At 57.1% G+C, this 26,121-nt stretch overlaps 1 protein-coding gene across 2 annotated transcripts in view; it reads left to right on the plus strand.

The window, feature by feature from the left end:
• TRAPPC9 (trafficking protein particle complex 9) overlaps nucleotides 1-26,121 on the plus strand; it is a 555,131-nt gene that overhangs the window by 433,814 nt on the left and 95,196 nt on the right. For both annotated transcript variants that reach the window (XM_039232979.1, XM_039232980.1), the window contains one exon: nucleotides 4,754-4,844. In XM_039232979.1, the coding sequence (XP_039088910.1) occupies nucleotides 4,754-4,844 (91 nt within the window). The remainder of the gene's footprint in view (nucleotides 1-4,753; nucleotides 4,845-26,121) is intronic.

Genomic DNA, 26,121 nt, shown 5'->3' on the forward strand with positions numbered 1-26,121 from the left:
CCGAGTCTCTCATGCCCGAGGGCTTTGGGGAGTCTGGGGAGGCAGCACAGGGCAGCCGGCCCTGCCCGGTCTGTGGCCACTAGACTGTGAGCCCCAAGCAAGAAGAAGGGGCGTGGTGAGCTGTGCTCTGGTCTGGCCACAGGCAGTTGCCCGCACGTGCATCCATGGACATGCACACGACCAGGTCCCCCCCAGGCAAGACTGAAGTAGCGAGGTGCCTGCCCCCTCCTCGGACGGGTCTTTCCCCCTGTGTGGGCCAGGCCCTGCGTTCCCCTCTCCAGAGAAGCTCTCCACTCTTCCCTGACTGGAGCCCCTCCCTGTCATGTTCCTCTCCTGGAGAAGTAAGAGTATGGCATCTCACATGTTAAAATTAGGAGATTCAGGTCTGTGGGTTGACAGGAAGAAACAGAATCATTCAGTCATTACCCATGGAAGTTAAACACTGCACAGTGTCATGTTCGTTAAGGCAGAGACCTTCCTGGTGAATACGTTCTTAATATTGAGCAACTTCTCTTGAGAACATTACATTTCTGGGAAGTGAGAGCGGGTTGCCATTTACCTGGGAGTGTGGGGTTTGCACAGGTAATGTGGCCGGGGTGTGGGTGTGGAGAAGGCCTACTACCTCAGCTGCTGTGAGCACAGGTGGTCTACGCAGCAGGCTGAACCCTCTCCCTGCGGGAGCCAGCTGCCAGTCCCACACAACCACCGATATTTTCTGCACCCCGCTCTGGGCCTCTGGGGAAAACAAAGTTTCTAGGAGCTCAGAGTCCATGTTGGAGACAAGTTCTCTTCTCAGTCTTTTTATTTTTTTTATTTTATTTTTCTATTTCTAGGAGAGAGAGACACAGCGTGAGCAAGGGAGGGTCAGAGAGAGAGGGAGACACAGACTCTGAAACAGGCTCCAGGCTCTGAGCTGGCAGTGAGCACAGAGCCCGACGCGGGGCTTGAACCCACGAACTGCAAGACGATGACCTAAGCGAAAGTCAGACGCTTAACCGACTAAGCCACCCAGGTGCCCCTCTCCTCTCAGTCTTAAAGGAGAGAATACAGGCCCCGGGTGGCCTTGGGCCCTCTCCCCATTCAGCCAGGGACCCCCAGTCAGCCTGTGAGTGTGGTCAGCAGCCCAAAGCCTGAGCTAGGCTCAGAGGAGAAACTCAGAGGGGCAGGGCTAGCAGGAAGATGTGGACCGAGAGGGTCCCCTGTCCTAGAGCTCCACTTGACCAGAATTAGCCTCAGCGTCAGGCTCGGGCCTGCCTTTGCACGCCCCCTCCCTCCCCATGTCAGCCTACCCCCTGCCGGGTAAGACCCCCGGGCTCCCAGCAGCGGGGGTGGGGGTGCTGAGTGCGGGGTCCTGTCTGGGGCGCTGTGTGCCTGTCCTGACTTGGGCTGGGCAGCGGGCTGCACGGGCCGCACTGGTCACCTGAGGTCCAATGCGTCCCAGACACCAGACTTTCTGCCGTGTGGGTAATGGAGCTGAGGGGCCCTGGCTGCCTTTGGGGGATGGAAATTGGCAACTGGCAGGACCCTCCCCAGGCGGCTTCCACGCCCCCACCCCTGTGCCAAGAGGTGGGCTCCCCTCCCTGAGATGTGGCCTGAGGAGGGAAGGACACTGAGCGGTTGTGACCACCTGGGGGCCAGGACATCTGTGGGGTTGCTCAGGAGTGTCGCTCCATTGCCACTTTGAGGGAGCGGGACCAGCGGGGCCTCGGGGTCGGGTGTGCACTCCGCCGCTCGCCCACCCCGAGGCCTCAGTTTTCTCTTCTGTTGGATGGAGATAAGTCTCCAATGTTGCCGTGCTTGCCATCCTACTTCCTGTCTGCACGAGCTTGCTGACTCGGGGCCCCCAAGACATGGGAGCCCACCGTGGCTGGTGCTGTGTGATTGGCTTCTTACCGGGTGCGATGTCGTCAGGGCCCGTCTGCGCTGACCCCTCAGCCGGCGCGACGGCATCAGGGCCCGTCCACGCTGCAGCGAGTGTACTTCCTTCCTTTCGCTGCTAACACTCCACCGTATGTCTAGAGCGCACTGTGTTTGTCCGTCCCTCTGTCCATGGACGCTGCAGCTGCGTCCACCTTTAGCTACTGTGGTCAGTGCTGCCGTGCACCCCGCGTGTGAGCGACTGTTTCAGCCCCTGCCCTCACTCCTCAGGATCCACCCCTAAGGGGTAGCTGGAGGCAGCATCTTCTGTTTGCCGATCTGCCTTCCCCCAAGCCTGTGAGCTCCTTGTGCCTCGGCTCAGGCCCGGCTCTGCGTCCCCAGCCACCCTACAGCCTTACCCTACGTGTCCTCTCCAGTAGCTCCTTGCTGACCCGGTGAGCGAGTGACACACATGAGTCCTAGTGCCCAGATCGTCACAAGACCACACGACCGTCCTGTGCCATGCGAAGTCCCCAGCAGTCATGCTGTCAGTTCTGCACACATTGACCGTGTGTAACGGGATGGTGAAAACTGCATTTGGGGAATTCTTCTCAGGGAGAGAATCATCTCTGGGAGCAGCACTTTGGTAAATTGCTTGTGGTGCAGTAAGACCCCCAAAGGAATCTGAGGCCACAGCAGGGGTGGCTGAACTCCTGGGGTGGGGGAAGTTCTCTCTCTCTGCTAAAAGAGGGAGGCGGAGAGGAGAGAGAGGCGAACACTCACAATAGGTGACATTTACTGCATGGTCACTTGTGGCCAGGACTGCGATTCCATTCATTCCTCAGGACAGTCCTGTGAGGTCTGTGGGCTGTTAACTCCCATTTAGAGATGACAAAACAGACCCAGAGAATTTAGGTCAGCTGACCAGTATGTGTCAGTGGTGGTGCCAGGATTCAAAGCCAGGTTGAGAGTGTCTGGAACCCATCATTCTAGGGGCAGGGGGCAGGTGCTGTTTGTTTGGGGCCGCAGTGCCCCTGCGTTTCCCCACATCTGTTGGGGACGCTCAGCTTGGCCGGAAGGAGCCTGCTTTCACATTTGTCCAACTGACATCTGGGCTGGTGTGCAAGGAGCAAGCGGCGCGGGGGCCCAGGAGCTTGGGGCGGGGAGGGCCCTGAGCGTCCGCGGAGGGTACCCGCTGGAGGCGGGCACTGGGCTCAGGGTAGGGAAGTTTCCAGGTCTCGCAGCCTCTGGGCTACGTGTGGAGGGCCGTGGGCTCCCGTACACCTGTCAAGGACGTGTAACCATCCCGAGTTTGTTTGTTTATCAGACAGTATCCACTGAGCAACTCTGTGAACCGAGCCCTGTGTCAGCCCCGGGACAAGGGCTGGTGTCTAGGCTGAGCACCGGCAGGCGGGAACCCCTGGGGCGGGCTGCCAGGGGGATGCCCGAGCCTTCAGAGCAGGGCCGGGGCTCAGGGAGGACTCGAGACTTGAAGGATCAGGGCTGGGAGAAGCACTTCCAGCCACAGAGCAAGGATGGAGTCCAGAGAGAGCACACGGTATTTTGGAAGAGTTGAAGGAAGTTCCAAGTAGCCGAAGAAGGACTTAGGTAGAGGCAGAGGGCTTTGGGGCAGAGGACCTCAGGGCAACGGACTTCCTGGTGGAGGATTTAGGGGTGAGGACTTCATGGCGGAGGACCTTGGGGCGACGGACTTCGGCCCAGAGCGGGGAAGCGGGGCGCCCAGCATCACTGTACCGTTCAGCCTGTTCTCCCGTGGAGGCCCGTTGCTGTGCGCTCAGCCCTGCCCTCTCACGCTTTCCTGGGTGCCCGGCGGGTGTGTCCTCACTCAGCTCAGCGCCCCTGCGCCCAGACGCTCCCACCCAGATGATCACGCGGCCCCCATGTGCCAGGCCCTCCGGTAGGAGAGACTGCGAGCTCTGTTCCCCCGGGCCCTGTGTCCCCACCCCAGGTCTGTCCTGCCCGCATGGCTTCGTCCCCACGCAGCTGTCCTCGGGCTTGCTGAGCACAGCCGTCTGTCCCCATGCTGTCATCTTCACCCAGATGTAAGCTTCCCACGTTCAAGTTCGTGTCTGAGTATTTCAGCATCCTCCACTCATGTCCATCCATGGTTTGGATTAGAGACGCGACGTGTTTGCCGAATGCGTTAACTTGCTAAACGCAGAAAGAAGAGGGTTTTCTTTTCACTTCCCTAATCAGGGAAAAATGTCAGGAACTAAATTCTTCCCTTTTGATTGCGACTTAAATTCTGTGGCTTTAATTTATGTAGGGAAAGAGGCTTATGGATCTGTTTGTGGGAGCCGCACTGGCTGTTTAATATTAGCACCCAAGAGACATCTGTTTTCTGCATTTCTAATCCTAATTTCTTCATCCACTGATACTTGCTGAGAGACTATGACTTTCTCAATTATGAACTGGCCTAAGTGAGCCCATTTGTACTAATATGTGTAATTACATCAAGATGTATAACACGACAGACAGGAAACCAGCATGAAGCCTAGACGTGTCCAGAAACACATTTCGTTTCATTGAACGATGGCCCACAGTTTGCTTTATTAAGGAAAAACAGCCTCCATTTTCCTTATTTCCCCAGCAAGGATAGCTGTTTGATTAGAATGATCCCCACGGATTTCCCTTCTTTACACGACTACAGCTTTACCTGATTTAGGTTGAGGGGAGAGAGGCACTTGACGTGTTTACTTGCCCGTTTTCCACGCTCAGGTCACACCTCAGTGGCTGGTGAGACCGTCACTGGAGAAGAAGGGGGACACATCTGCTGTGGGAGGTTTCCTGTCTGGAATTCTGTAGAAAGTTCCAGAACTTCTCCTCCTGTCCCTGAGGCTCGGCAGGAACACAGTTTTCCTTAACTGGTGTTCACCCCTCCCTGAAGCGCACAGGCGAGGCGAGCGTGGAAGGACTCCTGAACCAGCTCGTCCTGGAGCACCTGCAGCTGGCTCCGCTGCAGTGGGGTGAGTACCTCCGGGCGACATGCGCCCTGCCCGCGCCTGCGTCTGCTCCTGCGTGTGGCCGTGTGGGCCAGCTGGCCACGGCGAGCCTGCGTCTTTGGACGTGTCCTGTCCGTGTGACCTTGTGAAAGGGTCAACGCTCCAAACCCTCACGTGGCGGTGGATGCGAGGCCCCACGCGGCTCTACTCGACCTTGTCTGCTCGGTCTTCCGTCCTGAGTGATGGGCGTGGTGGATGCGAGCACAGTGTGCTACCCCCTCGCCCCTCCCCCGCTCTGGATGAGCTTTGACGTCTTCTCACGGGGTCCGCATGGAAGGGTGTGTGTTTGGTAAGCACCTACCTGGGTCCTCGACCCATGAGTTCACCGTGGTTTAACACCGGGAACAGTCTACCCAAATGTTTGCTTCCTGTTGCTCCAGAAGCTTTCACACTGGCCTGTGCCTTCCCAAATAGCAGTCAAAACTGTTTTGTTGAGAGGCAAACTAAATGTATTTTTGTTGAAGTGAGAGGCTTTGTTATTTTCTGGAAATGGTTTCATTATGTAATCTATTTTAGGTCAGATGCGAGCAATCAGTTAGTGTATATGTGTGGGTATTTATTTTTTTACCCCAAATATCATTGTAAATTAGTATCAAGTCTTCTCTCCGGTTAATTAAAGTATGATCTCCCCTTTGACCTGCCAGAAACACATGGGAATTGTCCCAGGGGCTTGAAGAGAGAACCCTTTCTCCTGGCCTCCCCTTAGTTCCCGTCGGTTTGCAAGACCCCTCGTACCGCAGGGGGGGCCTCCCCTCACTGCCCGGCTCCCTGCTCCCACAGATGAAGGCTGGCGGGAGCCCATGAGCAGCCGACGTGCCAGCAGTGAATGGATGGCATTTTACACCCGGGGCAGGGGCAGGGGGCTCCTTCGTGCATCCAGCCTGAGTGGAAGGAACAGTGTGTTTCTGCAGAGAATCAGTGTCTCCATCGCGAGGGGCTTCCCTCAGCCCAGACCCTTTGCTAGGTTGGAATGACCGATGTCTGGGTTACCCGGACACAGCCAGATGTGTCCACCAGATGTGGATGGCTGAGCAGGCTCATGCACCCAGGACCCCTGCTCCAGGGCTGGGACAGGCCCAGGGAACCAGCCCTGTGAAACAAAATGAAATCAAACCTGTGTGAACATATCCTGTCCACTAAAAGAAAGAACGTTCCCAGGGCCCACACAGTCCACACCCTGCAGCAGGCCCCAGGGGTCTGGACTCCCTCCAGAGCCCACCGGGAGATCCGTGCCTTTGCCTTGGCTTCCTTACAGGTGTCTTCCGTCTCTGTTAACAGTATTTGGGTCAGCCGTCCGACACACGTCATTTGTGCCCCGGTACAGTGGTAGATAATGCAGGTATTAATTACATTATCCTGGAGAAGATGCATGGCTTTTACAAAAACAATCCTAGGACCTGGAAGGCCCTGTGCCAAGTGGCGTCGCCAGGAAGCGGAGTGGCCGGGCGCCACCCCTGTTGTGTCCCGGAGCGCCCCACCAGCCGAGTTCTTGTACCCATGGCGTGAACCCCCCAGAACCCACACATACTGTCTTCCTGGTCCAAGTGTCATAATTAATTGGACTGTTACTATATCTGGCTGTTGCCAGTGAACATTCTTGGTGCACAGATTTTTGTTTGAGTTTCTGAGTGGACCAGTTGTGTAGTTTAGGAGTTACTGAGTCAAAAGACGTGAACATTAAGTCCCTCGAGCTGAATATGTGACTATTGATGGTGACGTGGACGTTGTTAGCACCGGGGTTTCTGAGGCCGCTTCCTCTGCTGTGTGTGAGCACAGTGCTGGTGTGGTGGCCTGCCGGGGACGGGGTTTTGTCCACAGGGGGGCAGGGCCTTCCTCCCTGGCCGCCGCCCATGCCAATGCCCACCCTTGCATAACCCTACAGCGGGGCCGAAACCTCAGGGCCTGCGCTCCTCAGGGTGGGCGGGGGGCTGCCGGTCCCCACCCCAGTGCTGGGCCCTCCCCACCATTCTACCAGGCTCCCCCGACCAGAGGGGGCTCAGACTGCACTGCACAGGCGGCCTAGCCCGGGCAGGCCCTCCGCTCTCCTGACAGGCGCTGCTTGAGCTTCCAGACGCTGACGCGCTTGGCCTGGGCCAACCAAGTGTTCCCTCCGACTCGGAGCAGGCCCAGGTGGGCAGCTCAGGACACAGCCTGTTACTTCACCATTTTGCACGCAGGTTTAACATAGCAGGCCAGGTACGAGGGCTCACATCACCACTTGTGATATGTTCGCATGCTGCACATGCCCTTCCCTCAACGAGGACACGGCGGCTCAGCAGCGTCAGGGGTCTCGTCCCGCTCTGCCTAGCCGAGAGGTGACTGATTCAGGTTCAAAGGCAGGTGCCCTCTCACTGGAATCTTGACCTTTCCACCAGATGACTTGATAAAAATAATATATTCTCACCGTGGAAAGCTAGGGAAAATCAGAAATGTGTCAGAGAAAAACCACCCTTTTCCCACCCTCCAAAACAACCTCGATTTCATTGAACTTTTGTGTATCTCTAAGCCTTTTTGCTCTCCTCAAATTTAAATTTTGTTTATAGAGGTGGCCATATTGTATTCGTAATTTTTTGTCTTTTTCTTTTACTTGACGAAACATAAGTATCTCCTGTGTCACAAACCTGTCGTGGGCACGCCGTTAAAGGCCTGGTTGTAATCTCATCGAAGGGATGCAAGGTCACGTAGCTCTTGCTCTGTCGCTGGATGTTTGAGTGGTTTTGGGATGTTCATTTTCCTGCACGTCACATGCAGTGGCTTGCACATAGGGCTTTTCCGTGTTGGGGTCAGTCCCTCTGCGAGGAATTCTGAAGTTGTTAATATTTTACGGGTTTGTGGTTGTAGAGTGCAAATATGTCCGCATCTGCTGCGTGATGGTGTTGTCAGCTGGCGTGGACGGGCACGCTGTTGGCGCCAGCCTGCTGTGCGTCTTGGCCCTGGCTCTGCTGCTTCCTCGTGGCGTGACATCCTTGTGCAAGTGGACGAGTTCTCGGAGCCTCGGTCTCTTACGGAGGACTCGATGACACCAAGTCCTCAGTGAGGGTTCGCAGAGACGTCTGCCTCTCAGGGGCGGGTGGGGGGCCGCTGGAATCACTGTGTGCCTGTTGGTCGTGGAGAGGAGGAAGCTGGGATTCTGGGGTGCATCCAGGACCTTCCGTGGAACGTGCGGAGGCAGAGCGGGGCTGGGGCGGGACCCCACGTTGGCATCATCGGGCTGTGGCTCCCCCGTGCTCCCGTCTCCATCTGGAAACTACCCTGCACGCTGGGTGGGAGCAGAGGGCAGGCTGCAGAGCTCCATGTCCCCTGACTGTCGAAGGACCGTTTCCATTCCAGTCCGTAGGTGTTGGGGGTGGTGACAAATGAGGCTGGACTGTCGGTCACACTGATTTCAGTTCCCAGTCCTACGTCCCTTCCACCTCTCTCAGCTGATTTCAGTAGCTTCCTAGGTACATCAGAGATGGTCTGTGCTTTCGTGGGCAGCCCGGCATTCCACATTCGCTATGTTATGCAGTGGGTGTTCTGAGCTCACATCCTCCGAATCATCAAGTGAGCCCCGCCGTGCGCTTCGGCCCTGAGCTGTGATGTGCAGGCAGCGCGCACGGGCGTGAGGGTCACGGGTCTGGGGAGCAGGAGACATGTGAGGCTGGGACCCTGCCTTAGGGAGCAGCTGCCCTCACGGTTGGAGAGCACGCTTGGCCCACACTCTCCACGTGGTTTGTCTGACCCGTGCACGCCTGTGAGGTCATCCTCTCTGTCCCCTTACAAAGTAGAAGGTACTCAGAGGTTTCTGGTACCTGAGGTTACACGGAGAACGTAGACCGTTGGATTGAGGGGTTTGACCGTTCACTCAGGAGGTAGCTGTCTGTTTGATCATCTAGTCTGTAGCAGGCACTGTCCCAGGTGCCGGGGACTCAACTAGAAGTTACACTCCATCCCTGCCTTCAGGATGCTCCTGGTCTGATGCAGGTGGTGGACCTGGTCAATTAACAGACCATCCATGCACAGCCTGGCATCCTGGAAGCAGAGGCCCGAGGCAGCCCAGGAGCCAGACTCCGGCAGCCACCGTGTTACAGAGGGGCCAGCCGTGCGCTTGGGGACAAGGCACAGAACCACTTGCAGGCCCGTCGCGTCTGAGTGTTGATCCTGTCTCCATGGCACCTGCTGCATTCGGCAACTCCGTTCAGGAGTCTGGATCTGGGGTCCAGGAAGCCAGGCTGTCCTCACCTCGGGTGGGGGGGCTGTATTTTGGGGACACTCCTGCCGCATGTCTTTTCCTCACATGTGTCACGCAGAGGCCTTGTGGGGTTTGGTTTGTCTCTGACCTGAGATTCGTGCGGAACAGCTGCAGTAAGTCAGCAAGTGCTGTCGTGCCTCAGATGCCTCGGGAGGGAGAGTGGGGAGCCAGGTCCCAGCCAGGCATCGGCAGGACAGTCAGCAGCCACACGTGGCCGCAGGTGGCCCAGGCCTCCCTGGAGGCTCAACCTGCCCGCCAAACCCTGCCCTTTCCCAGGGGACCTGGCAACAGCACAGGGCTGTGGAGTTCTCCAGGCATCGTGCCCAGGAGAGAGTGTTCGCACACGGGCCCACCAGTGAGGCGGGCTTTGTGGGGCCGGGCTGATCAGGTGGCTTTGGTGAGCCAGAGAGGAGGTCAGCCTGGGCTGGGGGGCTCCTCGGGGACGTCTCACTGTCCCTCTAGCACCTTTGCCAAATATAAGTATGTAAATTTGTAAAGAACAGAAGAATAGAAAAAAGTTATAAAGAATATAAGAGTAGTTCTACTCTTCTTGAAGAAAGAAGTGGCGACAAAACCCCATACACACAGGCATGCCTGCCTCCCCTCCTTGGGTGTGACCCCGCGGGTTTAATGGGTCCCCTGCGGTCCTTTCACGGGTGACGGGCAGTCCTGCCAGAGGGCCCGGCTCTGTGCCAGGTGCTTCATGGGCTCTGTCCTCACAGCCAGCAAGGGGAGGCGCCGTCTCTGTGTCCACGGAGGGACCGTGATGGACGGTGGAGCCGCTCACCAGCCCGGCCTGGTGTCCTGCGTCTCTGTGAGACCCCGTTCCCCCACCGGTTCCCCCCCGTCCCCCTCCACCCCCATAGTCTCCCGGGTCCCAAGTGTCCTAGTTGTGAAGTAACGTTTGGGAGTGCTGCTTGCTTGCGAGGATTCCCCCCGAAGAGTAACTCTCTGCGGAGACTTACCGCAGCGTGTCGGGAGCTGTGGGCGGTCACTTTCTGCGTCGCACACTTACTCTCCGGAATCACCCACTGAGATCAGCGTTATTACAGATCTTACCGAAGAAGCTGGTGAGTGAGTAGATTATATAATTTGTCCCCCAAGTTGCCGTTCTCGCATCTGACCTGCTCCCTGTGATCCAGGTTCCCCCGCAGACTTGTGATTCTTTCTCACGTGCCCTGTGCTGCCCCCCACTCACCCGGCCGTCCACCCAGCAAAGGGCGACTGAGCCCTTTCCAAGTGCCCGTCTGGACCATGCTCAGGGGACTGCCTTGGTCCCCCCAGCCATCAGCTGCCTGCCACCTTCTTTCTTTGAGAGACCCCTTCCTTCAGGAAGAGGATTTCTGCACTAAGTCTCTGCCTGTGGGAGGATGGGCCACAGGGTCATGCCTTTCAGCTTTTGATGCTTCTGAATCTGGGAAATCAGGATTCATGTCTCTGCACTGTAGTGTGTGAGGTCTCCCCACTCCCCTCTTGCCCCTGGGGCCAGGACAGGCCATCCAGGGGGAGATGAGAGGTGTAGTGCCCTCGCTACACCACCCCCCTGCTCCACGGGTGCTGAGAAAGGGCAGGTGTTTCAAGCCCCAAGAAGACGGAGAGAGGTCTGAGATCTCCAGGGTGCCAGGCACCAGGTTTCCAGTCCCCGACAGGCAAAGAGTTTGAGTGCTCCCTGCTCAGCCCAAGTGGGCCAGTTTCCCTAGTTATGACCGACCCGAGCCACCAAGCCATGAAATCTCCCAGCTCTCAGACTTGTACCAGCAACATCAACACAACTAGCTGTGTGGAGAACCCCCTGGGAAGGGCGTCTGCTGGCCCCAAACGTGCCCCAAGTCATACAGTCCCCACGACAACCCCGAGAAATTGGAAAAACCACCCTTGTCTTATAGAGAGCTCGTGCCCCCAGCCCTGGCACATGGGTGGTGGGGTGAGGAGCGATTCCAGGCCTGTGCCCCTGCCTCAAAGGGAGAGACTCTGATCGGAAGCGGGAGAGCCTCCCGTCTAAGTGAAACCGCTGGAGGCCACTCACTCTGTGTTCGGTCTGTTGCTTTTGAAAACCTAAACGCACAGGCGAGCGTCAGAATTCTAGAGGTGCAGCGGGCTGTGCGTGGGGTCCCCATCCTGCCCCCCTCCTGTCCCGGAGCCACACTGTCCCACGGCCCGGGCTGTGCCGGCACCTGCTACGTTCTCCTCCTCGGGGGCAGCACCCGAGTGCGTCCTGCCGCTTGTCTTTCTCACTTACCAACTGGCCCTGCTGACCCTGCCCCGCCACCCACGCAAGAGCTGCCACGTTCTTCTGACTGCCGCGGAAGGCACGTGTCCTTCACATGCTCTGCCTTCTGACGCTCCCTTAGGTGGTCCCTGGTCATCCACTAACCTGAGCATTGTCACATTGTCGGAACAAGTAAGCATGCCAGTTCTCAGATGAGTGAGACAAACGGGAAGACGCTTATTTTAAATTTAGCAAAAGCTCTTCAAAAATATCTTCTGTGTCTGTGTCATGCTTAGAAAGACTCCTCTCCTCTAGATTATATGCATATTTTAAATCCTCATACTTCCAAGGGCTCATCCACTATGATGTTTAGATCTTCTCTTGATTGGGAATTTATTAAGGTGTGAGGAACGAGGCATGGAGCCACCCTTTTTCCAGAAAACTATTCCACTGTCATTTAATGGTAAACTTTCTTCACTAATAAACAGTGTCATTTTTCTCATGTGTAGGAACATTTTTGGACTCTCTTCCATTGATCTTTCCACCCATGAGCCAGAACCACCCTCATAACTATTTATGGGTTTATAGTATATTTTAATATTTGCTTGGTATTTGCTTCAGTGTCATTTTCTTGCTTTTCTTTCTCATCTTAATTTAAAACTGTGGTGAAAACACATAAATATGCCATCTGGACCATTTCAAAGTGTACAGTTCAGTAGCCATAATTGCATTCATACTATCGTGCACCAGACCCTTTACTTGCAAAGTCGGAACTCTGTGCCCATAGAACACCTTTCATATTTTTACCAAACTTCAGAAGGAGCTCACTTTTTTAAAATGTTTTTTATTTATCTCTGAGAGAGAGACAGCATGGGCAGCGGAGGGTCAGAGAGAGAGGGAAACACAGAATCCGAAGCAGGCTCCAGGCTCTGAGCTGTCAGTACAGAGCCAGATGTGGGGCTCGAACCCACGAACTGTGAGATCATGACCTGAGCCAAAGTCAGATGCTCGACTGACTGAGCCACCCAGGAGCCCCAGGAGCTCACTTTTTAAACATTGAACTTCTATTGGTATTTAACTGCCTTTTAACCTGAGGTCATTTCCCCCATTTTGTTTCTTTTCTATAATTTTGCTTCCTCCTCCTCTTTTCCTTGATTCAGCCGGCCAACCGATGATCTGCTCTCCATCCGTTCTCCTCCCTTCCCTAAGTCGGTAACTACTATTTCCATCCTCACGCTGCTGCTTCATGTGGGCTCTCACTCTGTTAGCTTTTCCTCATTTACAGAGCTGGATGTTGAGTCCATTTATTTCAAATGTCCTATTACCAGTGCAATGATTTTAAGGCTATGAATTTTCCTACAATTACCCCATTACCTGTTTCCTGATAGTTGACGTCTCTACGTTTGATATGATCCAGGCATTGTGCAATTTTAGCTTGTTTCCTCTTTGTCCCCAGAGTTTTTTTTTAAAACATAGATGTTCTGTTTCCTGAACTTGTGCTGATTTTCTAAATGTGAGGGCATTGTGATCAGCCCAGTGCTGTTTTCACCTCTGAGAATTTACTGAGGTTTCTTTGTGCTTAGTTCTTTGTGAATACTGCACAGACATTAAAAAGGAAGGCCTCTTCCTTGTTTTAAGTATATTGAGTTGCAACGTGTATCTGTTAATTTCCCTCATTAATGACATTGCTCAGGTCTTTAGGACCCTCACTTATTTGATCTGCCATGGAGACTGAGAGGTGAATTACAGCTGCTGCTGCTGTGGGACCCCTTCACCCTGAGGGGACTTCTGTCCACTGATGAGGTGGCCCTGGGGCCTGTAGTGGACACAGCACGAGTGTGGGTGGTTTGTGGTGCGTGCCCCGTATCCCTTGAAGTGTCCTCCTCTGTCACTTTCCGTGCTTGTTGTTTCATCTGATATGATCACTCTTGTCCCTGCAAGCTTTTTGTTGGGCTGGGACGCCTTTACCTGTCATTTTATTTTAAACATTTAAGTTTTCCTTTTTTTCTTCCCCCATGTGGTTCTCTTAGATGAAGCAGGGAGTTGAGTTTTGGTTTGCAGTCCAACATTAAAGTGTTTTCCAGTAGCAGGTGGGGTTAGGACATTCACGCTCCTTGGCACGGCACAAATGTTGGCCTCTTCTCTGCTGTGTATTCTGTTTTTGTAGTCTTTTACCTTGTGTTTTCTTGGTCTTGTTTTCTGTGATGATTGTATTTTTCTGCCACTTTCTTCCTAAATTCTCCTACTTCTCTTTTCTGACATGCTCACCCTCACCACCTTCCAAGGCCTTGCCTGCTTTATTTTTCTTCACAGTCCTTATTATTCTCTGAAAGTTCATTACGTACACATTTGTTTCTTCTTGCTTGTCTCCCCCCACCCCTGCTAGAGTAAAAACTCAAAGGAGGAAGGATCTGCCCTTCACTATATTCTCAGAGCTTGGATCGGTACCTGGAACATTTAGCGCATGCAGAATAAATATTAGCCAAGGGAATGAATGGTGTAGCTTTCACAGCGTGTCCCTGAAGTGGGTAGTGTCGGAGGAGACGACCTGAAAAGTGAGTGCAGCCTGTGAGAGGCGATGCTAACGAGGACTGATCTTGAGATCCGTGTCTCTCGCATGACGTCACGCTTCCCGGCACCACGTAATGAGCTAGTCGCCTACAGCCAGATCTCAGGCCTGCCTCTGCTGACCCCTCACCAAGCATCGATACACCACACCCCTGTGGGAGGAAAAGAATTTATGATAGTGCCCAGACTTTCAGAGAATCTTTTTTCTACACCATTTTAGAGTTAGCGACTGGCCCGACCCACCGTCGTCCGTGGATTCTCTAATGCGTGTTTCCCACGAACAAGGACTTCCATTGTATGACCGCAGCACGCCATCAGGTCAGGGACATGAGCGTCAGTACTACTTACCACCACATACTGAGAACCCGCCCAAGTTTTGCCAGTTGCCCTGCTGATGTCCTTTGTACCTAAAGGGCCTGCGTCTAGTTTGCTAGAATCACTGGCTGCACTGAGCTCCTCTAGGTCATTGGTCTCCTCGGTCTGAAATAATTCCTCAGCCTTCCTTTGACCCTGATTCCCTTGGCACTTTCAGATGTTTCCAGCCCAGCTCTCCGTAGGAAGCCCCCCAGTGTGGGTTTGTGGGACGCGTCCTGTGGCAGGATTCAGCGTGGGTGGCTTTGGCAGGAATGTCTCAGGGATGCGCGTCCTCCCTGGGTCTCCACGCGGCTTGTGAGTTCCATTGTCCTCTTGCCAACGATGGTCATTTTGATCATTTGATGAGGTGGCATCTGCCAGCCTTCTACGCGAAGCTCCTTATCCTCTCTTGGTAATTAACCAGTATTTTGTGGAAAGGTGCTTTGAAGCTGTGAAATATCCATTTCCCCATCAAACTTTCCTTGGTTTATGTGGATTCATCATACCCTGTTTTATTCAGTGGCCTCAGATAGGTGACCGTCAATATTCTGAGGCTCAAACCGTCCCACACTCAAGTGGGAGCCCTTCAAGCTGACTTCTGTGCCTCTGGATGTGGCTCTATCATTCCTGGAGCACCCGCTGCTTCCTGGCACAGAAGTTCCAGATTCGTCTTGAACTGGAGTCCTCACGCCATCGTTTTCCCAAGGTGTCTCCATTCCCTTCAGTGAAGGCTGGTGTTTAGAAACAGAGATGCAGATGGGAGTGATGGCCGGTCCTCCTGGTTGCTACCCCATGGTCTTCTCAGAGGACAGAGCCAGGAGAGGAACACACGCACGTCAGCGCAAACACGCACACACCTCAGACCCCCGCCTGCACGCGTAGCCGTGAGCTCCCGCCGATGCCCCTCACAGCAGCCCAGCCGCCAGCTCATTCCGTTCTCCCGCCCTCACCTGGGACTCTCTCCCTCGGCACTGGCTCTCCTACCTGCCGGAGCCCCTCCCCACCGCACCCCAGCCCTCCCCACAGGGTCTCGGCCTCTTGTCAAAGGGGCCCTGCGCCACGGACACCTCAGCTTATGCTCCGGACCCCAGCCAGGCTGCCCTCTGTGCAGATGCCCTCTTCCCCCACCCCTTCCCCCAGCTTGGGCCCTGGTGTCCCGCATCCCTGGCGGCTCTGTTGTATAGATGCCCTCAACACCCACCTTCCCTGGGCCTCAGGACTTGGCTTGTGCAGGAAGGGGGAAGGGCCTGCTAGGTTACCTGTGACGTGAGCTCAGGCGTCCCCTCTGCCGTGGCCTTTCCTGGCTGCTCAGCCAAGCTTGTTCGCTCTTTGGGGCCCGCATGAGCCGTACGCTCTTCTCCAGCACCCCTTTCCCAGGGCTCCACTCTGCCCCCACCCCTGGGGCTCTCCCGGTTCCCCTGAGGGTATTGTGCCCGTCACAGGCTCTCTGGGAACAGCAGGTTACATCGGCATCCCTGCACCCCAGGCCTGCTCCTTACCTGGCACGGAGCGGGCACAGAGCTGCTGCTCGAGTGCCTGGTAAGTGGTAAGCCTTCAGCAGATGCTCAGTGAGTGAGTGGGAGAGAAACAGTCCCTTTCCTTGAGGAGTTCACAGGCCTGTCGGGGAGAAAGGCCGTCTTCCCAGCAGACAGGGCGACCGGACTTCTTGGGGAAGGGCCTCTCCGGTCATCTGTGAGGGGGGCTGTGCCTCTGGGCCCCGAGAGCAGCTTTCCGCCAGACCTGGCAGGGACAGCCTCCATGGTGAGGACCCCTCCTCTCTGCTCCCGCCGCCTGATCATGCAGACCCCAGAGACCTGAGCCGGTGCTAATTAGTGTAGGTGTGAGTCAGGCCCGAAGCTCCAGGGTCACAGGACGTGCCCGGCGGAGATTCCATACGTGAGACCACGTGTGGGTCCTCTGTGGCCTCACGCCGCCCTCCTGGGCCTGGTGATACTTTCAGCGCCCCGGGATGCTGGCATCCGCCTGCCACTGGCACGTGCCCACTGGGCAGCCCACCTCCACAGCTACTTCCTGCCCCTTCCCCTCCCCCTCCAGCCACCACATCCCCTGCCGCTGCCAGAGGATGTCCTGGTAGTGCTTGTTCTTCCTGTTCAGGCCCTGCCAGCCCCTGCATTTGGGGTGCACGCCTCCCCTCTCTTTGGTCACATGGAGTGTCTTACAGGCTGCCACCATCCAGAGGTCCTGTGGGAGCCCTAAGGAGGGAGGATCTTTGCCAGAGGGTCACGCGCCCCTTCCTGCGGTGGCCCATCAGCAGCCTTGCCTGCCTCTCTTTCCCCAGCCCACAGACCCTCCTTGGGGAGCCCTCCCCACGCGGCCCAGCCCCATCCCGTCACCCCTGCCCTGGGGATCCTCCGCAGGGATGCCACGAGTGTGGGCACGCGAGGCTTGTGTGTATGCTGGTTGTGCCGGCTCTGTACCCTCGGGCCGGTGGTGCCTTTCACTGCTTGTGTCACTTCACCCAGGCCCCCCCTGTAGTGCGGACTCCCTTCGGGTGTAGACACAGGCTCTGCGTCTCTTGTCTCCTGCTTCACTGGAGAGGATGCCCAATACCGATGCCCATGTTCTCAGTCCTGGAGATGAGCCCACAAGGTGCTCTTGCATCTGTTTGCGTCAGAGCCTTGGACTCGGTCACAGAGTTACGAACGAGAGCCCTGGGGCCTCCAGCCAGGCAAGGTGACCTGCCCAAGGCCTCCTGGCCAGGAAATCACCTGCAGGCGTCTGGGTCCCTCTGCTGTGCACCCGGGCTGCCTGCTTCCCGACACCTGGAACGTGGGCCCAAGCGTTGGTGAGGGCTGTGGGTGGGTACCGCGCGGCTTCCACGGAAAGGGAGCAGGGACGCCTGCCGAGGTAGGGATGCAGGGTGGGCGCCTGCTTGCACTGAGAAGTGCAGGTGAGCAGTAGGTCACCGGGGCCGTGTCCCTGCTGAGCCAGGGGCAGCCAGGCCCGCACCAGCAGCTCCTCCTGGACTGTGGCCCCAGCTCCCTGGCCTCTGCCCCCACCTCCAGGCAGACGTGGGAGGCAGCTGCTCAGGGCTCCAGTCCCAGCTCCGTGACCTTAGCAACTGTCTTGATCTAAGACCCAGACACAGCTGTGAGGATCAACAGCTGACCAGTGATGAATGTATTTAGCTACTACCTGCTTTTCTCCTGTGGCCCCGAATGAGGCCTGTCCTTAAGTAGCTCATATGCCAGGCCCCACACGCCCTGCGCAGAGGGGCTGTGCCCGGGCTGGTGGGCCACTCAGGGTGGGGCGGCACCGGGGCTCCCAATGGCAGTGGTGCCATCCCTGGGGCCCCGGATGCTTCCGTCCTGGCGGCGAGCGCTGGGCTCTCTGGCACTTCTAGGCAGGGCTGCTTGTTGCCCCTTGTCTGCATCCCGTTCGCAGCCTGTTGTAGGGAGAACGGGGGCGACTGCTGCGTGCCCCCAGGCCCCTCCATCCTGTGTGTACTTTTAGCTGGGCCATTCAAACCCAGGCTGGAGCTGGGACAGGAAGCCCCACCGCAGTGGTAGCCTGGGCACCTCCGCCATCCCGGCGCTGACAAGTTTGCCCCTTCAGCTTTTTGCAGAGGTACAAGCATCTTCTCTAGGCATGAAGGTCAAGGGCACGTTCAGAATAGGATGCCTGGCGTTCTTCCTATCTCCCCACTCTGGCACCATCCCTTGCTCGGAAGGGGAGTCCCTCGCGGGGCCTGGCACGTTGCAGCCCAGCAGGCTGAGCTCGGGGCATGGGAGCGGCAGGGGGCTCACCTGCAGAGGAAGGGGTCCTCCTGCCAGTGGCTGCGCTCGCTCGGTGTGGAGGTGCTCTCCCGGGGGCGCTGGAGAGCATCAGGGCTAGTGTTCAGTCTCTGTTTTCTGGAGCCTCGTGATGCCGTCAGGAGCCCGTGGAGGCCAGGCCTGGGGCCCCACATCCTCTGCTCATATGCACAGGGTTCATTCATTGTTCACACGGAGGCGGATTGCGAGCGTGTGGGTTCGGTGCCAGGAGCTGAGCCAGGCCCGGGACTCAGAGCTGAAGGGACATAAGGAGCCGTGTCACTTGTTGGCCCACCACTGTGGGTTAAGTTCAGCTCCCGTGGCTTTTTCTCACGCAGACAATGAGCCGCAGGACATCTTGTCAGTATTTTTGGAAGCATCTACTGAGATGAGGGAGCAGGGCTTGGCCCCTGGGCCCCTGAAGCTCCCTGTCAGAGGAGGGGCTTCCTTGCTTCTGGCTCTTGCCAGGAGGTGGGGGAGGCACCTCGGCCATCTGTCCCTGCTACAGGGTGACCATCACCCCCGGCACACCAGGCTGTAGAAGGAAGACAGGCCAGGTAGAAAGGGCCCTTCACACACGCCTACCCCTTGGTGGGGCCCTGGGGGAGGGTGGGGGGTCTGGTGATGGTGGGGGGGGGGCGCATCCTCTCTGGGGACAGCATTTGGGGACCATCCAGAGCCACAGACATTTCTCCCCGGCAGGTGGAGTAGCTCACATTTTGACACCTTGCCCCAAATCAAACACCATGAAGTAGGATGGATCTGGGTCATTTTCCCAGAACTGCGCTGCGCTGCTGATCAGCTGGAGAAGGGGGAGGAGCCGTGATCCCTCATGGCGGGTTGGTCACCACCTCCGAGCTGTCCTCCGGCCCCTCCGTACAGCTGTGCAGGTGGAGGGCCAGGTGGCCTGACGACCTCCCTCCAGCTGGTGTCACTCACTGCCCCTGCCTGAGCCATCCCCACCCCAGCCGGGAGCCACCAGCAGCAGGAGGGACACAGGTCTGGGTCAGAAACCCTGGTTCCCAGTTCCGAGTGCTCCTGCCCTGAGGCTCCTTCCGGAAGTGCGCAGTGAAGGGGGACCCTCAGGGCCCAGAGCTCTTGTGGGGCCGCAGTGAGAGCAGGGCCTGAAGGCCACCTCACCTCCCTCACGTCACAGCCAGTGGCGTCCTGTGCTGGTGGACTGGACCCCAGCCTGTCCCCTTCTGGTCTGTCCCTCTTCCTGGGCCACAGGCTGCCGGCCTCGCCGCGCCTCACCCTCGTCTGTGTGCCCTGTGTTCTGACTGTGCTCAGCAAGCACAGAGCAGATGCTTAAGGGAACGGGTTTGAAATTAAGCTGTTTAATTTCATAGGAAGGAAATAAAAAGGTCTGGAAGCAAATGTGGGTCAGCTTAGGCTGCAGTAGGATTGGGGGAAAAATAGCTCCTTCCCATTTGAGGACCCAAGAAAGAACCAATTTTTAATGAATCGCTGGCCTCCGGCCACTGTGAAGCCAGACCTTGAGCAGTCAAGCCTACTTCAAAGCCTCAGCCTCCTGACCTTCCTCAGGCACTCCCGACAACAGCCTCCTCCTCAAGGCCCTTGGCTGGCGATTCGTCCCTGGACCGTTGATCCTGTCCAACAGCTGGAAAAAAACAGCCACGTAACCTTCACTCTCAGAGATGCCCGTTACATCAGAGGACGAGCTCCTTAGCTTGAAACAGGTTCACCCCATCCCCCTGGATGGTGGATGTGTCGCTCCTGGCAAGGCAGGAAAATGCGGGCGTCGGCCCGTCTTCCAAAATCACAGCGCATCAGGGGGAGCACAGCCTTCTGGGCCAAGCACCTGGCTTCTCCCGGCGGAACCTTTTCCTGCCATGCGGGTGGGTCCGTCGTTTGGCCTGCAGAACCTGGTCTCTGAATCTGTGGATGGACCACAGTGCCGAATACGAGAGTGGAGAAGATGGCGGCAGAACGTACACGTGGCCTCCGTACAGCAGGAGGGCTGGGGACGTCGTGGTGTCCGCAAAGCAAGAAGTGTCCAAACACCAGTGACGAGGTGTGTCGTGCTGAGGACTCCTGAGAACCTAACGATAAACCCACATGCGAACAAGGTTCTATGGTCTCTTTTCCAGAGACTCAACCAGTTCCCCCACGTTTCCCCTGGCCCACCCGTAAGTCTGCTGGTTCTCAGCGAAGACCCTGCTTTCACAAGGGGGCGGGAGCAAAGCACCACCATGACATGGTAGCCACCGGCTGGACGGCTGCATAGACGAAACTGCCTCCACATTGTCATGTCGGGAGGCCAGGGCTCAGAGACCTGAAGCTTTTGCTCTGAATCCCTTGCTTCATAAGCTCCATGAGGCTCAAGGCACATCTACGCTCCTCTGGTTTAGGACAGATGCACGTGGAAGCCATGGGAAACTGTGGAACCCGTGCAGCCACGGGAGGTGCCAAGATGGCTGCTCTGCCATGGCCACGGGCTTTCTGGAACCTGCAGGCTGGCACGTGCCTTACGGCCTCGCTGAGCAGCAGCTATGTTCAGGCAGCCGAGGTGGGTCCAGCCCCTTCTGTGCAGGGGCTTCGTTCACTCAACGCTTGCGCCCTGGGCCAGAAATGGGGTACAAGTGGGTGGGCCAGTTGGAGACGCTGAAGGCAGTGTAGCCTGGTGTGGTGGAAAGTGCTGGGTCTGGGCTCAGCCCTTAGCACCAGCCCTGGCCTATCGGATGGCCAGGAATGTGTCGTCAGGATTGTCAAGCCTCCTTGCTCTCAGGGCTGAGGACCTAGCAGCGTGCAGGACAGGTTCCCTGCCTGTCGCCAGGGAGCTGACTGTCTCACGGAGACGTGACCTTTCCAGTTGGCCCTGGCGTGAGGAGGCTAAGCCGCCACGTCAACAGGTGATCGGGAATCTAGGGCATTCCAGTCACACTTGGGGCACGTGTTTTGTAGCAGGAAGACGCAGAGGTCCCACTGGTGGTCTGTGTTTTCTCTGTGAAACAGGAAGTGAGATCACGGCAAGGGATGCGGGGATGCCTGGGGAAACATGAGGGTGTGGGAGTTTATGTACAGTATGCGGCACAGAAGGAGCTTGGCCTTGCTCAGAATTCACTAAATCTACACTGAATTTGCAGGAGGGGAAGCGATATGGTCGAGATAGGGGCAGATTCTGTTCCAAGGAGAACCTTGTGGGAAGAGGGGGAGGTCCCAGCGTGAGCAGAGATGGTTAAGTGCTGGGCCTAACAGATGGAACGTTCTTAGCTCACAACCCTGAGGGAATTACCTAGGGCCTGCATGGGCAGGGCCAGGCCAGGTGTGGGACAGAGGCTGGTTGCCCGGAGCAGGAGGAAGGCTCACCCCCCAGCCATCGGTGAGTTTTGCCCTGGATTGTGTTCCTAAGTGGTGTGAACGTATGTGTTTTCTGTTGCCGATCTTCCTCCCCTTCAAACCTAAACTGATGGAGGGAATATAGACGAATCGGTGCAGGCCTCGTCCCGGAGCGGAGGGGCAGAGCTGCACACAGTCGGCGTTGGCCAGGGCGGTGGACTCTGGTTCCGAGGTATAGGACAGAGGTCAGTCCGGATGTAGGGGAGCAAGACTGATGTGGGCCATAGGACGGGCGAGGTCCCCCGTGGAGAGCAGGCCACACTGCCGCAGGTCGGAGCCGGTCACCTGCCTCGCGCCTGCGCGGTCCACAGCGATGTCCAGTGCTCTGCTTTCCCTGCCTGTTCAGCTGGTGTCCTTGTGGCCGGGCCCATCCCCGCCAACACTCTGTAGCTCCCGCCCACCAGTCCTCGCCACTGCCCTCAGGAGAGACCCCCGCTTCCCACTCTGGGAGGCAGCCACTTGTCTGCATGTGATCCTCCTGAGGCCCAAATCCGTCCGTTGTTTGGGTTCTCAGCCCCTTGGCGCACTTTGCATGAGGTCCTGCCCACAGACCAGCATGGTCTGTAATTTCTGAAGCAAAGTCAGGGCCCAGGGCCTGACGTAGGACCTGGCGCTTCTGGGTGTGACGGTGTGACAGGCAGCCTGAGCGGCGGGAGGCTTCACTGCAGGCGGGAATACCGGGGTTTCCTGCCCCTTTGGGGCCATTTCAGACAGCTGGAGCTCAGAATAGCGGCGGGGAGACAGGGCAGGCAGGGAAAAATGCTCTGAGTGGACCCATGTTAGGTGCAACAGATTGGTTTATATTTGGCCAAGTTTTGTTAAAAATCCGTTTGAGCTCTTGAGACACCACAGTGAGAATATACGTCTTGCATTTTATCGTGACTTGTGTCCCCCAGTGCATGCTGGTCCTTGTGTGGATTTCAGGGGCTTGTGTTGGGGACCCAGAGCCGCCGGCGTGCCTTGCTCTGTGGCAGTCCATCCCAGGGGCCATCTCCCTCCTCTGCCTCCAGGAACCTTGTGACCGTCTCTTTAGGACCAGGGTCTATACTGTCGTTACACAGGTGGTTTTCGTGAGCTGGTTCTTAATTTGGGGAAGATGCGGGTTTATCTGTAGAGAACCAGATACACTTGGTTAATGAAGAGCTTGAACGGTCGTTGATTTAGTCCATGCAGGGAGCGTGTGCTCAGTGCTGCTGTCTGCCCTGGGCACTGGGCTAAGTCTCGGAAGTCCAGAGATAAAAGACCCACCCTCAGCAGCTCAAGAGCACCTTGCTGGCTGCATGGGGACAGAGCTGGCATCAGAGCCTGCTCCGTGCGTGCAAGGGCGAGAGCCGCAGGCCAAATGGACTCCAGGTGGCCATTCTCTTTCTCAGACACCAAGCCTGCCATGCTGTCATTACAAGGAAGCATTAATTTCCTTGCTTTGTGAGGCTGTGGCGTGTTATCACCCATACACCTTTTCTATTTCGGGAAACGTGAACTTCATTATGCAGAGACTCAGCTTTGCTCAGTAAGCACCGGAGGGCCCTGCTTTAACGAAATGTCTCTGTAGGTCATTAGGACAGTGAGCAGTATCAGTCGCCGCCTCCAAACATGGAAGCAGGACGGCCTGGGTGATCGGGACGGGCACGATGCGAGGGCCTTCCGCGTGCCGAGAGCCAGCACTCAGGGAAGCCGTCCGGTCCTGTGGCCGCCCCGGGGCATCTGCAGCTCCGTCAAGTCAGAGACACTTCTTGAACTTTGACCTGGGGCCCGGCGTCGGGGGACGGGGCTGGGGAAGCCTTGGAGAAGCCCAGGTCCGTGGGCGTGGCCTCGTCAGTCTTGTGGCGTCGCAAATACGGAGTGCTCTCAGTGCCTCGTCCGGGGCTGAGCAGAGAGACTTCGTGGACGAGGTCGCGTGTGAGAGAGGCCTAGGATCGGGGGAGGATTCCAGCGTGCGAAAACAGGGAAGGGTGGTCAGTGGGGACAGCAGGGTGAGCCGGGGCCGCGGGGTGGCATGTAGGCGGTGTGAGGAAGGGGTGCGGGAGGGTGGTGGTGTGGTGGGCGGTGTGTGCAGCACTGGCAGACCCAGATCTCCACTCCATTCGCTGTCTCCGGCCTGGGCAAAGCTGCCGGTGTTTCCGGAACATGCAGCATCTTGTCCTTCAGAGTTCGGGCCCCTGCGGGTGCAGGCCGAGTCACAGGTGAAGATCTCGGTCACGTGGGTTCCCACCTATGTCCCTCCCCGCCTCCTCCCGTGCAGCCTCCCTTTCCGGGGCCTTCCCCTGTCCACAGCTTCTAAGCATCTGATGGTAGGATACAGAGAAAATGTAAACCAGTTGCAAAGCACATTACAGATCTTGGCGAAGATGCAGAATTTCTCAAAGTGGGTGAACATGACCTAGGAGAGCTGTGATTGGATCCTCTGCTCGCAGCCCTGGGCAAAGGAGGGCCCGTGGGGCAGAGGGAAGTGAGCAGGGGCCCTGCGGGGGCCCAACCATGGCTGGGGAGGCCGCTGAGCTCTCAGGGAACTGGCCTTGGGGGTGCAGTCATGCTGCGGGTGGTGAGTGTGGGGTAAGTGTGCCGAATTGCGCTCTCGCACACGCTGGTGAGAAAGGTACTGGAAAAAGTGATCACAACGGTCTCTTTGCCCTTTTAAAGGATTGGTACCTATGGTGAACATAACTTGAATTTTCTTACCTCACTTCAGGTAACCTTGTTTTCACCATTTTTTTTTTTTTTAATTTCACTTTCCAAGTAAAGCCCCAATCACACCTTCTTTCCACTCTGTGCTGTGACTATTTGGTCTCATTTGTACATAGATTCACTTGAATGTACTCTTTTCTGAGCACTTCCAAGGTGGCAAGGCCTCCTTTCCTTGGGACAGCGGTCTTCTCACCGACTGGTGGAAAGGGGGGAGCGCCCGGGGCCGGCCACTTGGCTCCTTTGCGCCTTCACTCGGGTGGGCTGCTCCCTTTCCCCGCTGCAGGCTCTGTGGCAGCGGCTGGTGCATTCTTCTCGATGGGAAGGGGCTTCACCTCTGACCGAGGAGTGGCAGAGGGCCAAAGGGACCGTGTGCACAGCTCCTGACTCTCGGGGGGCACGTGTGGCACCCCCCTGCCCTCCCTGGCTGGTGTGTCACTGCGCATGGCCATCGGCAGCCGTGAGACCCCGGGGCACTGGACTGGCGTTCGCAGGCAGGGTGGGCGCCTGCTGCTGCCCTTGCCATGGGGCCCCCCGTCTCCTGAGCTCATCCCGTAGAGCTGCTGTGAGGCTGCACTGTGAGCCTTGCGTCACGTTCCTCGTGAACGCAGGAGGTCGTAGTGTTTTGTCCCCCCTGCCTGCATTTCTAAAGACCTGCCTCCTTCACGTCCCCTCTGGCTCCCCTGTCCTCAGAGGGCAGACACACGAACGGGGCCTATGGGGCCATGCCTGCTCACCCTCTTCTCCTCGGGCCATGCTGACCGAACACAGCTTCCGGACACCTCTGCCCGGGGGCCCCACCGCCTTCCTGCTCGCCTCTCAGGGTGCCGCACGGGCCCCCATCCTCCTGAGCTGCCCTGGCTCCCGGCCTCCCAGCTGGCCGCCTCCTGCCCTTGTTGCCCTGTTTCCTCTCGCAGACTGGAGCCTCCTTGAGGGCAGAGGTGTGGCTGAGACACTGTGTCCTCGTGCTGAGGACACCAGACGCCTGACAGGTGCTTGGAGAATATCTGAGTGAGAAATGAGTGTGTGAACGAATAAAAGAATGAGGATGAATTGGCGGACGGACACGTGACTGTTGAGAAAACGACTATGTGAATGAATGAATGAATGAATGAATGAGTGAATGAATGAATGGATGGGTGGGTACAGTCTCTCACCGTAAGTGGCTCTGTCTGTACTTCCCGTGTCGTCCCCATCCCTGGTCTTTTCTGGGAGGCACCAGGTTTTGACGTGAGCAGAAGTGAATTCCGGAAGCAAGCCTATCACATGCACAAACGGTGATGGCGTTCAGACGCAGTTATGTGGCTGCTCTTGAGAAAAGAAATTCATAAATCCCTTTGCCCGCCCCCTCCGTCCCCAGTCTGACCACTTTGCTGTCGGCCTGCATTACAGGAGAGCTCCGGGAAGGCCCAGGCGGGCCTAGGGGAGGGCAGGGGTCCACACACATTCCAGGCTGCATCGGGAGTCGGTGGGCTCACTGCCCGGTCCCCCGGCCAGGGAGGCTGGGGAGTGCCGAGGGCTGTGAGGTCCATCCCCGGGGAGCAGATATGGCTTCGGGACGCAGTCCCTGGCCGGTTGGCACTGGTCCTTAGAAAGTTCCAGGTGGAGGGAGAAAAGGCACATTGAAGTCAGACATGTTGCTGCCCCAGCCTGGGGTCTCCCAGCCCAGTCCTCGGCCTGCGGTTCTGCCCAGCGTCTGCTCCCCAGTCTCCCAGATGCTGAGGTGCCAAGGATGTGGTGGTCAGAGGGATGTCCCCTCCCTCCCCCAGGAGGCAGGACGAGGCGGCCTCGGGGAAGCCGCTGCTGTGCTTACTGAGTGTGTCCTGAGTCCTTCCTGCTTGTCAGCCCCACCTCCTCTTGTTTTGGTACAGCCCAGGGAGGCCGAGAACATCGCCCACTTGACGATTCTGTGGGAGGCCCGTGCTGGCGGTGCCTGCTGACAGACAGGGGGGCTCGGTGCTCTCCTCAGCACCTGTCGGTTTTCCGTGCTGGGTAAACCGTGGATTGCGTGGCTCAGTGTCATGGTGGCCCCAAGGCACCAGGGTCAAGCCAGGCCTTCCCGGG

Source organism: Hyaena hyaena, unplaced genomic scaffold (assembly GCF_003009895.1).
Source record: "Hyaena hyaena isolate Hyena2069 unplaced genomic scaffold, ASM300989v1 scaffold_69, whole genome shotgun sequence".
Classification (NCBI taxonomy): Eukaryota; Metazoa; Chordata; class Mammalia; order Carnivora; family Hyaenidae; genus Hyaena; species Hyaena hyaena.